The sequence below is a fragment of the Pipistrellus hanaki genome (genome assembly GCF_964339955.1).
Source record: "Pipistrellus hanaki genome assembly, chromosome: 12".
NCBI lineage: Eukaryota > Metazoa > Chordata > Mammalia > Chiroptera > Vespertilionidae > Pipistrellus > Pipistrellus hanaki.
In genome coordinates this window covers 48955312-48967964 of record NC_140514.1, presented here as the reverse complement: position 1 = coordinate 48967964, position 12653 = coordinate 48955312, and the positions used below count along the sequence as shown (strand labels likewise).

At 56.8% G+C, this 12653-nt stretch overlaps 1 protein-coding gene across 8 annotated transcripts in view; it reads left to right on the top strand.

The window, feature by feature from the left end:
• REEP1 (receptor accessory protein 1) overlaps positions 1-10390 on the top strand; it is an 85916-nt gene extending 75526 nt beyond the window's left edge. For 6 of the 8 annotated variants that reach the window (XM_084900275.1, XM_084900280.1, XM_084900278.1 and 3 more), the window contains 2 exons: positions 5496-5647; positions 7484-10390. In XM_084900275.1, the coding sequence (XP_084756401.1) occupies positions 5496-5647; positions 7484-7555 (224 nt within the window). In that variant the 3' untranslated portion in view covers positions 7556-10390. The remainder of the gene's footprint in view (positions 1-5495; positions 5648-7483) is intronic. The other 2 variants (XM_084900282.1, XM_084900281.1) reach the window with 1 other exon arrangement.
• The last annotated feature ends 2263 nt before the right edge of the window (positions 10391-12653 follow it).

Here is a 12653-nt window from a genome sequence, read left to right as displayed (position 1 = left end):
CCCCTCCTGCCCTGGCTGTGACCCTGACTAGCCACGTGGCCCTTGGGCCTCCTGAGCCACGTCAGAAAGGGAAGGGCTGTGGTTAAGTCATACATCTGAAACTGGTAATGCTGTCCGTCAGTGACAGCTCAGGGAGGGCAGGAGGGTGGGAATGAATGCAGGAGGGAGAATGAATGAAGGAGGGAGGGAGAATGAAGGAGGGAGGGAGGGAGGGAGGGAGGGAGGGAGGGAGGGAGAATGAAGGAGGGAGGAAGGGAGGGAGAATGAAGGAGGGAGGAAGGGAGGGAGGGGGCTGCACATGGCTGGCAGAGCTCGGGCCCGACAACCACACAGTCCCAGTGGCCACAGGCGGCTGTTTTTTTTCCTGTCAATTCATCCTTTAAGCTTTTGAGCTTGTAATTCCGTGAGCCGTTCAGAAAGCCTGGGTTCTGAGGCCCTGTCACGGGGACCAGGGAGAGGAAAGCTGCCTCTCCGGAGGGAGTTCCGTGCAGCCTGCTGGGACGTAGGCCCAGCCCCCACCACCCACCGGCCCAGGACACCTGCTGGCTCATAACCAGAGGCTGCGTTCCCAGCGCGGTCAGTGGGACCGCAGGTGACTGCAGGAACCGCAGTTTGCTATGGGGGAGGCGGCGGTGGGGGAGGGAGGGGTGTTGCCTGGCGTGGCCCCGCCTGCGGTGGCTCTGCCTGCCCTGTGATCTGGGAGCCTTTGCCCTGGGTCTCCCTTTTCTGGGCCCCCTTAGCACCCAGAGGCCTGGGTTCCACTTGCTCCCTAAAGTATGCTCGCAAGGAGCCAGCTGATTCTTCTGCACCGTCCCTGTCCCTGCCCTGGCAGGCCGCAGGCCCCTCCTCTAAAGGGTAGCGTTGGGCCCACCGCTCCGGCCACCCCTGCAGTGCAGGTGTGGGAAGTGCCAGCGGATCACCGGTGTTGGGGGGGCTCTGTTTGCTGGGGGGAGGGGCCTGGAGGCCAGCTCTGGCAGTGACGGGGGGAGTCTGGGGGGAGGGCCCTGGAGGCCAGCTCTGGCAGTGACAGGGGAGTCTGGGGGGAGGGGCCCGGAGGCCAGCTCTGGCAGTGACAGGGGAGTCTGGGGGGAGGGGCCCGGAGGCCAGCTCTGGCAGTGACAGGGGAGTCTGGGGGGAGGGGCCCGGAGGCCAGCTCTGGCAGTGACAGGGGAGTCTGGGGGGAGGGGCCCGGAGGCCAGCTCTGGCAGTGACAGGGGAGTCTGGGGGGAGGGCCCTGGAGGCCAGCTCTGGCAGTGACAGGGGAGTCTGGGGGGAGGGGCCCGGAGGCCAGCTCTGGCAGTGACAGGGGGGAGTTCAGTGGGTCACATCGGGTCGGAGGGCCCTCCTGGTCCCCAGAACTGATTTCCATTTGCTTCTCAGGTCACAGGAGAACATTCCCCCTACCCCCATTTCCTGCCCCGCTGGCAGTGGATTCCCTGTTGTTCCCTCCATCTTTCTCTGTTTCAGCCCTCTCTCTCCGGCCCCTCCCTCCCTCCCTCCCTCCCTCCCTCCCTCCCTCCCTTCCTTCCTCCCTTCTCTCCTCTCTTCCTCCTTTGGTGTAACATAGAACCCAGCCTGTGGTGCTGCTGGGAATGAGCACAGAGCTGGGTTTTGCTTTTAATCGAGTGTGTGGGACATCGTTTCCAAAGCAAAGTCGCCCCCATTTCCGGTCTCCGGGGGGGTGGGGAAGGGGCTGTGCTGAGGGTGGCTGGCCACGGTCCGGGCTCTGCGGGAGCGGTGCCAGGGGGAGACGGGGCGTGTGTGCATGCCAGTGGTTTCCTCTCCGAGGCCCCGCCTCACAGTGTTCTTCTCTCCCTCGGCGGCGGCGGGACCGGACGTAAGTGTTCCAGGCGGGCGTGCTCCTCACATGTGTGCCGTGTGGGGTGTTTGCTAACCCGGGCTTGCTCACCGCCTGCTGGGTCAGGGCGCCCAGGGCTCGGTGCAGATGGGTGTGCTGGGCCTGGGAGGGCTGGGAGCCTGCCAGGGCCTCCGTCCTGCCCTCACCCTGTGCACAGAGGGAGGAGGGCTGCCCCCGGCCTGCGGGAGCCCCGCTGGCCTCGCTGAGACGGGGTCAGCCCCAGCCGCGCGCCCCTGGCCTGCTGTGAGAACCAGAGGGACCCCTGCCCTCTCCGGAGGCCCCCGCCCCGGGCTCATGGCCCTGACTGCCCCCGCCCGGGACCTGGAGCGGTTGCTGTGCCAGGACCCTCCACGGGAGACGCCTCCTGTGTCCCTGGGCTCCAAGCATCACCCCCTGCCCGGCCTCTCGTCCTCATCTGCATCCTGTGCCCTCTCAGCAGGACCATGTTCTGTGGGGTTTCTTTGTTTATAGCAGTGGTCGGCAAACTCACTGGTCTGCAGAGCCAAATAACACCAGGACAACGATTGAAATCTCTTTGGAGAGCCAAATTTTTTAAACTTAAACTTCTTCTAACGCCACTTCTTTAAAATAGACTCGCCCAGGCCGTGGTATTTTGTGGAAGAGCCACACTCAAGGGGCCAAAGAGCCACCATGTGGCTCGCGAGCCGCAGTATGCCGACCACTGATTTATAGCATTCCCTGTTCCAGAAAAAGTAGAAGTCTCCTCGCAGAACTACAGATGGTAGGTAAGCCGCAGTAAGAAGTGTCGCCGGGGAAAGGGAGCCGGTGGGTGCGATGAGGCAGAGGTGAGGAGACGGGACTGTCGGCGGGCGTCCCTGTGGCCGCTGCAGAGAGGGAGACAGGGAGAGGGTGTGTCACACAGCGCCCACCGGAGGGAGGCTCAGCGCGGCCAGGGCGCGGATTTAATGGGCGCGAGGAAGGCAGAGACTTGCAAACAGCATTCTTGGCGGAAACTCTCGGTGAACGTGATCAGCAGGGCCCTGCTCCTGGCAGTAGGTTCTCTCGGTCGCTTCCATCCAAGGCTGCTCTGGCCCCGAGCTGCCCACACTCGCCTCCTTAGCTCCAGCCGCTGCCACTTTGTTGAAGCTTTGTGTTCCTGCCTGGATACCCGAGTTCCCTTTGACCGGTCACCCCGAGTGAGCAGAGGGTCACTTCTTTCCCACCCTTCAGCCTGAGCCCCTTTAGTTTAATGCTGAGCCGGTGGTGGTGGCAGGAGTTACTGTTGTTAGGGTTTTGGCACAGTGATCTTGGCACAGTGCGGGAGTTCACTCCCGGCCTCAGCGCTCCAGCCTGCATGGCTGAGCCGAATTGCTGGTGCCCGAGGGCCTTGTGGTGACTCTGGGCTGCCTTCCGAGCCCCAGAGTGGCCAGGGCAGCAGAAGCCCTGCTCGGGACTTAGAGGCACAGACAACCCAGCCCCGAGCCCGCTCCCGGGATGCAAGGCTCCTGGCAGGGACGGAGCCGGCCAGGCTGTGTCTGCAGCTTCTGCTCTAAGGGCTTCTGTCTTTTTCTCTGCCCGCAGGCCCGAGGTGTCTGTGCCCAGAAGCCATTTCCTGTGGGTGGGTATTGAGGTCTGATTTGGGACTGGCGCTGAGCCCTCTGCAGTGATGCCAGTACTGTGCCGTGTTCAGGATGGGAGGGAGGATCTGCCATGCACCCCGGATCAGGGTGCTTTCTAGGGGGCCGAGGCAGTGTGACTGACATGAGAACCAGGGCGCGCAGCACAAGCCCCGGGGTACGGACTCCAGGCGCTGTCCGGTGAGGGAGAGGAGAGGCCAGGAGGGCCAGAGTGCTCAGGGAGGGTTCCCTGGAGCTGTCAGTGTTCGGAGTGCAGCTGATTTGGGCAGGGGAAGGGGCCAGAGGATAACTTAAACCCAGAGAAAACAGGCTGGGGGACACACAAAGCAAAGAAATAAAAGGAATCTTAATGATCTCGGGCTTGGCCCTTAGGAAAGTGCTACTGAGTAGGCGGTTAAGACAACTGTGTTCTCGTGCTGCCACCTGCTGGCTATGTGGGAGTACTGCAGCAATAGTTGGGCAGCTGCTCAAATTGAAGGTTTGGTGGTTTTACTTAATCCCACACCTGGTGCTTTGTAGTCTGGCTAGTCCCCTTTTGATGGAGGAAACACACTGTGGCTGGCTGTGTTTTGAGGGGCAGGAGTAGGGTGTAGTCGTTCTTTAAGGAGGAGGAGGAGGAGGAAGGGCGCTGGTTTCTATCTGCAGGCTTCAGGACAGTGGGCAGGAGATTGAGAGCCCCTGTCTTTGCATGTTGTGATTCTAGGTAAAAACAATAGATAAAGTACAGAAAGATGCATCTGTGTATGTCAGATAGGCTGGATATGGGCATCTCAAGTAAGAGGCACTAGGTGGCCAGATGGCATGGAACATGCTCAGACTTGAACATTTAAAAAATGCTGTGCACTCCATGATGTGGGTTAATTCTGGAGCTCTCTCTGGGGAGGCGTCGAGGCTGGCTAAAGCAGGGCTCCTGCTGTCATTTTTAAATATATATATTGATTTTTTTTTTTTTTTTTTTTTTTACACAGAGGAAGGGAGAGGGCTAGAGAGTTAGAAACACTGATGAGAGAGAAACATCAATGAGTTGCCTCCTGCACACCCCCCACTGGGGATGTGCCCACAACCGAGGTACATGCCCTTGACCAGGACCCTTCAGTCCACCAGCCGACACTCTATCCACTGAGCCAAACCAGTTAGGGCTCCTGCTGTCACTTTTGAGGTGAAGGCTACTACTACTAGGTTCTCCTTTGCTTCTTTAGGACTTGGCCTTGGAAATGAAACATCTGCATAGCTTAGCTTAAGCTTCTCCGTGAGGCTTTCCGGCATTTCACACGCTGTTCCTTAAAGAACCCCTGGAGCCCGGCTGGCATGGTCCAGTGGTTGAGCGTCAACCTGTGAACCAGGAGGTCACGGTTCGATTCCCGGTCAGGGCACATGCCTGGGTTGTGGGCTCGATCCCCAGTGGGGGGTGTGCAGAGGTAGCTGATCAGTGAGTCTCTCTCAGCAATGATGTTTCCATCCCTCTCTCCCTCTTTCCTCCCTGGAATCATATATATATATATATATATATATATATATATATATATATATATATATATAATTGACACACACACACACACACATCTCTCTCTCTCTCACTTGGCGCTGGACCTGCAATGCCAGCATTGTGGAATGGAGAACGCGGTGCTACTCCCCTCTTGAAATCACTGCCTCTCCTTTCAGAGGAGACGCTCCCTCCACACCATCCTTCTGCTGCCCCAGGTCTCAGCTGCGGGGCTGACACGTCTCCGTGAAGCAGCCCCTCTCTCCTCCCGGGCAGCAGGGCCCCGTCCCACTGGTAGCTCATCGGCAGGTTCTGAACCTGCGCCTGCCCCTGTGCAGTGTGTGGCCAGGCACAGCCGCTCCCTGGCCACCCGGCCCCCGCAGGATCCCGAGGACGCTGGCTGCTGCTTCAGAGGGAGGATGGAGCTAACAGGCCTGACGTGCGTGCTGTGTGCTAACCGTGCCTGGCTGCCCCCGCCCCCGCCCCGTGCTCCTCCCCACTCTGACCCTCCTCGCCCGCTCTGTCTCCTCCGTGTAGATTGTAAATGGACATTAAGTGGTTGAGGGAGATGTGGCGGAGGGTGGTGTGAAGGCCTGGGAGCCCCGCCAGGTCCAAAGCCGGTTGGCCTTTTCCGACGAGGAGGAGGAAGACCTGCTGGACTTCATGTACAAGTATAAGACCCTGCGGAAGACGGAGATCCCCCTGGAGGTACACGGAGTCTGGGCCGGGGGAGCGTGTGTTTGTGCAAGGGCGTCGCCCGGAGACCTGGGCGCCCCGGAAGCCGTCTCTTGGGGGGCCCGGCACTGCCGAGCGCCTGGGGCGGGAGGCTCTCCCTCTGCCCCACAGGGGCCGGGCACCAGGCAGCACCCAGTGGTTTGCCAAGGGGCAGAGAAGACCCTGGCAATTCAGTTTGGAAACAGAAAATGGGATAGTGTGTTTTTAATTGGTTTATGTTTTTAAAATAAACCTCTGTAAGTGAAAAGCAATCCAAATGAGTGTTTTGGGGGGAAGAAGAACTCAGAACATGCTATTTGACAAGGTTTTATAAACACGTTAGCTTGTTTATCGCTGTATCTCCAGATTCAGCACAGAGCCTGGTACAAAGTCCCATAAAGTGTATTAAAGGGACACAGCGCTTTCAAATAACCCAAAGCAATACACTTGGCATTTGAGCTGCTGCCAGTTGTAGATGTGGATGGGCTTTGGCAGGAGGGCCAAGCCGAGAGCCTCCTGGGCCTCGCTCTGAGCCTTGGGCTCAGGTGCAGGCCTGGCAGCACTGGGGGTCCCCGAGTCTTCCTCTCGGCCCCTCGTCACCTCTCCTATTCCCTGTCTGCTGGGTCTGCGGCCTGAGGATCCGTCTGAGGCCGCTGGGAGCCCCTGTCCGTGAGGCCCGGACAGGAAATGCACCGGGAGGTTCCCCTGCACACACCAGCCCTTGTGGGTCCGTTCACACTGGGGACTGCAGTCAGAAGCCCGCAGGGTGGGGCCCATCAGATTCCGCTCCACGGCGGGCCGGGCCACGTGGAAGTAGAGGTTTTAGTAAAGGAGCTCTGGGTTGGACACCGCTCGCTCGCGGAGTCCATTAGGGCCTGGGGAGCCGTGGGGAGCGTGCCAAATTTGAGGGCCCGAGGGTTTTATTTTTTAAAAGCTGCACAAGCCGCTCTGCCTTCAGCAGCCTGAGGCAGATCGCTGAACGGGTCACTGTGTTCTCTCTGCTGTAAGGTGCGTGGTCCTGACCCCAGTGCCCGCTGGGCACGGAGCAGCTCTGGGGACCTGACAGGACCTGCCCTCGGAGGTGGGGGGGGGGGGGGAACGGAGCGAGCACACCTGCCCAGGTGCAGAGCCCCCCTTGTCCTCTCCTGTGGGAGCCACTGTGAGAACAGGGGGTGACGGTCCTGGTGGTGTGATGGGCCTGGGGAGGGGCTCAGGAGTGACCTTTGGGGCTGGGTCGTTCAGGGGACCAGAAATAGCAGGAGAGAGGGGGAGGGGGAGGGGGAGGGGGAGGGGGAAGGGAGGGGGCTTCTGGTGGAAGGAGAGCTGCGAAGGACAGGGTCTTCAGATAAAGGTGAGCGCAGGGCAGGCAGACGTGCGGAGTGAACCCCGCGAGTGCTAGGCTGGGAGAAAACTCTCCATTTAAAGACAGTGTCTCCCTCTGTTGTGTGGTTTGCCATGAATTAAAGGGTTTCCCAGCCAAAGGGGACCGGAAACCTGGTGGTGGGAATGTTGAGCCCGCACTGAGAAACGGCTCCAGAGGAGATCACAAAGACCACAAAGCGGGCAGGCTGGGAGGCGGCTCTCTCTGCTGAGTCACTCCCGAGGCAGACACCGGACAGATGCCTCATCCTTCGCGCGGGAGAGCAGGGGCTCGGGAGAGCACGAGGGGGCCGCCTGGCCTTCCCGGGGCGCAGCTGGGAGGGGCCCCGGTCCTGCTCGGAGCCCCGGCCCAGCCTGGGCCCGGGACTCTGTCTCACAGCCCGGCCGGCGCCGGCCCCACCGGCCCCGTTCACGCTCAGTGAGAGCTGCCTCTGTCTGCTTCCTCCCCAGGCACCGCCTAGACTCCTCCGCTCTCGCTTCAGGAAGAAAAGTACCTCATCCTCAGCCACTGAAACCACATGAGTGAGATGAGCCAACAGCACCGGACACACCGAACGTTCCTTCTCTGCCTTAAGAGCTACCCACTGACAACACGGCGTCTGCGAGCTGGTGTGCTGTGTGCGGCCTCACAGACATGGCCTTTTCTCCCTCCCCCTTTAGGGTAGTTTCCTCCTTTTCTTTGTGTTGCTGGGAAAGGCTACAGGGAAGGTAGTGTTTGGGGGTGGCGTGTGACCCTGAGTCTTCGGAGTTCGTGATTTTCCACAATTGGGGTGTCATTGCAGACAGCAGCGTTCATGGAAACCCCAGGGCCTCCCCCGGCTGCTGAGATGTACATTTGTAATTTATTTGTTGCATACTTCCTTTCCAGTCCTGTAAATGCAAACAAAGCCATTTTTTTTAAACTGTGTTTTGTTCTCGGTACTAATACTTTGGACTACAGTGTACATATGTATGGCTTTTGGCTTCATAGGAGGGACTTGCAAGGGCTGCCAGAGGGTCTGATAAAACAGAAGTTTAAAATCTGTTTCTGACTCTAGAGCACATCTTAGACTGTGCTTAGGAAGCTTCCAGATAAACTCCGGTCCAGCGTCCGTCCCTGTCCCCGCGGAGACCGGTCCCTGCGCTCAGACGGCGGTTCTGTCTGAAGGTCAGGGCGCGGGAGCAGGGAGGCCCACAGCCCGGTGAGGAGTCCCAGGAAGCTCCTCCTCCCCGGGGTGCAAGGGGAGGAGCTTCCGCATCCTTTGGGGGAAGGGAGAGGATGGTGGCTCATCCGAGGGAAAATCCTTCAGATGTGGACTCAGCGCCGTGGTGAGGAGCCATTGTGAATGTCTCAGCACTTCCTGCTGAAGGACTCTTCCTCCGCCAGAGTAATGCGCTGTGCCCAGCCTCCCCGGGCCGAGGGGCTCACGCTCCGGGCGCCTTCTTCCAGAGCAGTCAGCAGAAACACCCACCTGCCAAACAATGCAACACAGAGCCGTGCTTCCAGGCGTGTGCTGAGACCCCGAGGCGCCCGTGTCACAGCCAGAGGGCGGGAGAGGCCCAGACCTTTAGGATGTGACTTGCTGCTCAGCCCCTCCCACCCGCTCCCCTCCCGGCCTGCGCGGTGTGAACGGGAGGGAAGTCGCAGACTCCTGGGCAGGCAGGTCTCAGTGGGCATTTCCTCCAGGCCCAGGTGGCTTAGGAGAACAGCACACCGCCCAGGGGGCGGCTCCCTGCTTAAGAACTTGGTCAGGAAAGACGGATCTGGGTTAAGTAGTATTTTGGCCCGAGGTAGCTGCTCTCCCCTCAGAGCTGAACCTAAAGGCGGGTGTGTGTTTGTGCGTGGAGCTGGTGTTCTCTCTCGGTGTAATGCATGCAGTGGTCCCACCCCTGTTATGTACAGCACTTGGATCGTGTTTGTCCGTAGATGTGCCCTGAAGACTAGACAGGTTAGTGTTACCCACCGCCCAGAACTTCCCCCCACCAGCTGTCGGCGCCCCAGGCAGAGGCTGCTCTGCTCACCCCCGAGCCGGGGCTGGTGGGACGGCATCGGCGGCTTCCCTGACACACTGGCCGCGCCCCCGCCCTCAGCGGCTTCTACCTGAAGTTCACTGTTACCAGACACGCATATTTAAATCCCTTTCCCCATCATTACTCTGAGGGTGACTTTGTAATTTACAAAAAGGATTTAGGAAAATAAACCTAAAAACAAATTTGTAATTCAGACGACACCCGGAAACTGTCTGTACACTGTCTGTGCCTCACACCCACTAGGACCTGCTTAGGGAAGACGGAAAGTCTGTTTCCTCCTCACTGAGGAGCTGCAGACACAGGAGACATGTACGCTTCGGTCCGTATCTGTTAGCTGGGAGTGCCCAGGATCATCAGAAACGAGGGCGTCAAAAGCTTCACGTAAGCAGCTTCCGTCCTCTTCCCCCCCCTTCCCCAAATAATGCCTGTAGCAGCAGAGGTTAGAATTCCAATGTGAGCAAGCTAGATTTTCACTATTTTGCGATGGACAGTTTTAACAAGTACAGACTGTCAAGTTTGCACTTACCTATGCCAAAAACGAATCCCAAGCGCTCTCCTCTCAGACATGCTGTATCACTTCTCATTCAAGATTCAAAGATACAAAGCTATCCAAACTGCTGTCTTAATGTAAATGTAACTACTTTTCCTTCCTGTGTTGATTAGAGAGTTGGTTTCTCTCTTAGAAACACTCATTGTACAACTGAGACTGTCATTTCTGGCAAAACGTGTTTACTTCTCCGACCAGTTGTTCTGTTGGCGTGTGGGCTGACATAAAATGTGAACGCCTCAAAGTGTACATGTGGTGGCCCGGTGTTCGGTCTCGAGGACGTAACGAAACGTTTTCAATTTGCTGGTATAGACACAGCTGTTTACAAAATGCTGGCTCAGAAGTCTGTCCCTGTCATTGTCCTGTAATAGCTTTTGGTTAGTTGCCATCGAACACCTGGTCTGTTTCTGAGCAGTGGTGGGTGTTTAGTCCTACCCCCTCCTGGCCGTGAACAGCTGCTCGTGTCGCTGGATCTGAGTGTGTGTTCCCCGCAGAGGCTCCGTGTTTGTGGTGACAGTGCTTGTCCACGTGACCGCGTCACACCTCCCTCGTTCTCCCCTCGTGCAGTGTTTGAACCGGTGAAGGGCGAGCTCCGCTCACACAGCCGCCGTGTCGGCCTGTGACTGTGTGTCCTCCCCCGTTAGTCCTGTAGACCCTAGAGAACGCCCTGTAATAAAACAGCAAACGGGACTGCGCGTCAAGGGGCGTAAAGCCCCAGGATTCCCAAGGCTGATGTTCTGCTGTTTTGTTCTGCTTGGTATATACCTTGAATAAAGTCTTAACAGTTTTCTTTTAAAAAACACCTTTGTACTGTCGGGCTTATGAGGAAAGAGAAAGTGCTTGTAATAAAAACGTGGAAGAAAACAAACGTGGGAGGCAGCAGGGACTAGGAGCTGCGCGCTCACCACTAACGGGCGTGCGCCTGGGGCCCTGGCCCGAACCCATGCCCAGGACTGCTTCGAGGAACACATTCAACGGCACCAGTGTTGTGAAAACCAGGTGGCCACATGAATAAATCTGGTAGCCTGTTTGCTGTACGTTTTTAAAGGTTGCCATGGAAACTGGGTAGCTCTGAAACTAGGGTACCAGTTCAGCTGGAAGGCCTGTCGTTCTTTCCTTCGGAACCGGTGTCCTCACTCGCAGGCCGGTGCGTGTGGAGGCGGCTGGGGGTGCGCACCACTGCAGCCCTGGCCTTTAACACACGGCCCGGCCCCCGCACTTCCCTGGGCGGTCACAAAGACAGGGAAACAACGTGTGAAATGTCAGAATGAACACCTGCTTAGCTTCCAGACACGGCTGGCATGGGCACCGCAAAGCGCGGCAGCAGGAGAGGCAGCGTGAGAGGCCAGGGAGGAAGATGGAGCGGTGGACGGGCTGAAAACCCGCACTCATTTACGGAGCCACGTCCAGGTTAAGAAGTGACAGAAACTTAAGAACTGACTCGGTGCAGTGTCATGAAGTAGCTAGTATTTACAATGCTAGATTATAGTAATTAGGTATTCATTTTCATTTAGGTACTAATTTTCACGTTGTTAGAAGACTCGGGAAGATACACAGGATTCCAAGGAGTTAGGCCTGGGTTCTGAGTGACTTATTAGTTGTGTTTTGGGTTACTTATTAACTTTCTATAAGATTCAGTGTCCTCACATCTAAACTAGGGATAAATAATAACTCCTTGCAAGGTTGGTATGCGGATTAGCAGCGTTGTAGATGCTCGCCCATCCCTACCCCACAAAACAAAAGCTACATACAGGACAGTCCCCTCCCCAGAAGCGTTCACTGCCGGCCCTCCCCTTCCATCCTCTGGGCGCCCAGGCCTGCCTGCGTCCTTGTCTCTCCCGCCCAGGCCCGGAGGAGAAACCAAAGTGCTCTAGGCCACAGGACCCCAGCTGCCTCCACACGCACCGCCCTCCGGCCTGCGAGTGAGGACACCGGTTCCTAAGGAAAACGACAGGCTTTCCAGCTGAACTGGTACCCTGGTTTCAGAGCTACCCAGTTTCCATGGCGAGCTTTAAACATGTAAAGCAAAGAGGCTACCAGATTTATTCATGTGATCACCTGGTTTTCACAACACCCTGTCCACATCTGCACTGGAGAAGTCAAGGAGGCAGAGGCTGGTGAAAGTCTCTCTCGGAAGCCCCTTCGGGCACGGCCTCCCCTCCCCCGCAGGCAGGAGCCAGAGGCGGGGGTGCCGGGAAGCCTTGTCAGGGCGGATTTCTGAGGGAGTGAGAGCCCATCAACGCAGAATGCCATTCCATTCGCCAGGCTCGTACCTCACCTCGGCTCAGACGTCTGTTCTTTATTTCTTAATCCCATACACAGACGCACGTGGCCGTCCAGTTTTAGAACTCGATTGTCACCCCTTTTCCTTTTAACGAACACACACACAATTTCAAAGAATTCCTCTACTGATCCTGGCATGACATGTCACAGGATTTCAATTTGGTTATCTTTCCCCTTAGTAACAAGAGAGGACCTTCGTCCTACCATCAGCTACTAAAGGAGTTGAAGCAGTAAATAATGGTTTGTCAATCAGGCAGAGTGCTACTGTTTGAAAATACTTTCCCCCCAAAAAGAAAATTCTTTCCAGATGATTCTGATGGGCGAGCTGAGAACCACTGCCCCAGACCTGACTGGGTCAACTTCTTACCTGACCCTCTTCACATGAGAAAAGCTTAAGGCCTGCATCATCTCTAAAAGGACTGAGAAGGCTCCTTCCCCTTAGTCTTACAGTGTACCTTTGGGAAATTTTGGGAAAAGTTTATCCTCACAATTAAAAATATGAAGTCTCAAGTGGATAAACTAACTTTTAAAAAACAGTATCTTTCAACTTGTGAGTAAAAAGTGTCTATCTTCATTTGTACAGCACTTCTGTTTCATGAATGGGCATACTGATAGGCTATTTCATTTGCTCTTCTCTATAAAAAATACTGCCCCAATAAACTACGTGAGATCGCTGTGAACAGTGAACTGAGCATGTTAGCTATGTTACCTCCCATGCCCTCGTGATTACTTTGTGCTCCACAGGAATTGCTAACGCAGCCAAGTGGGCTCCTGGCCTAA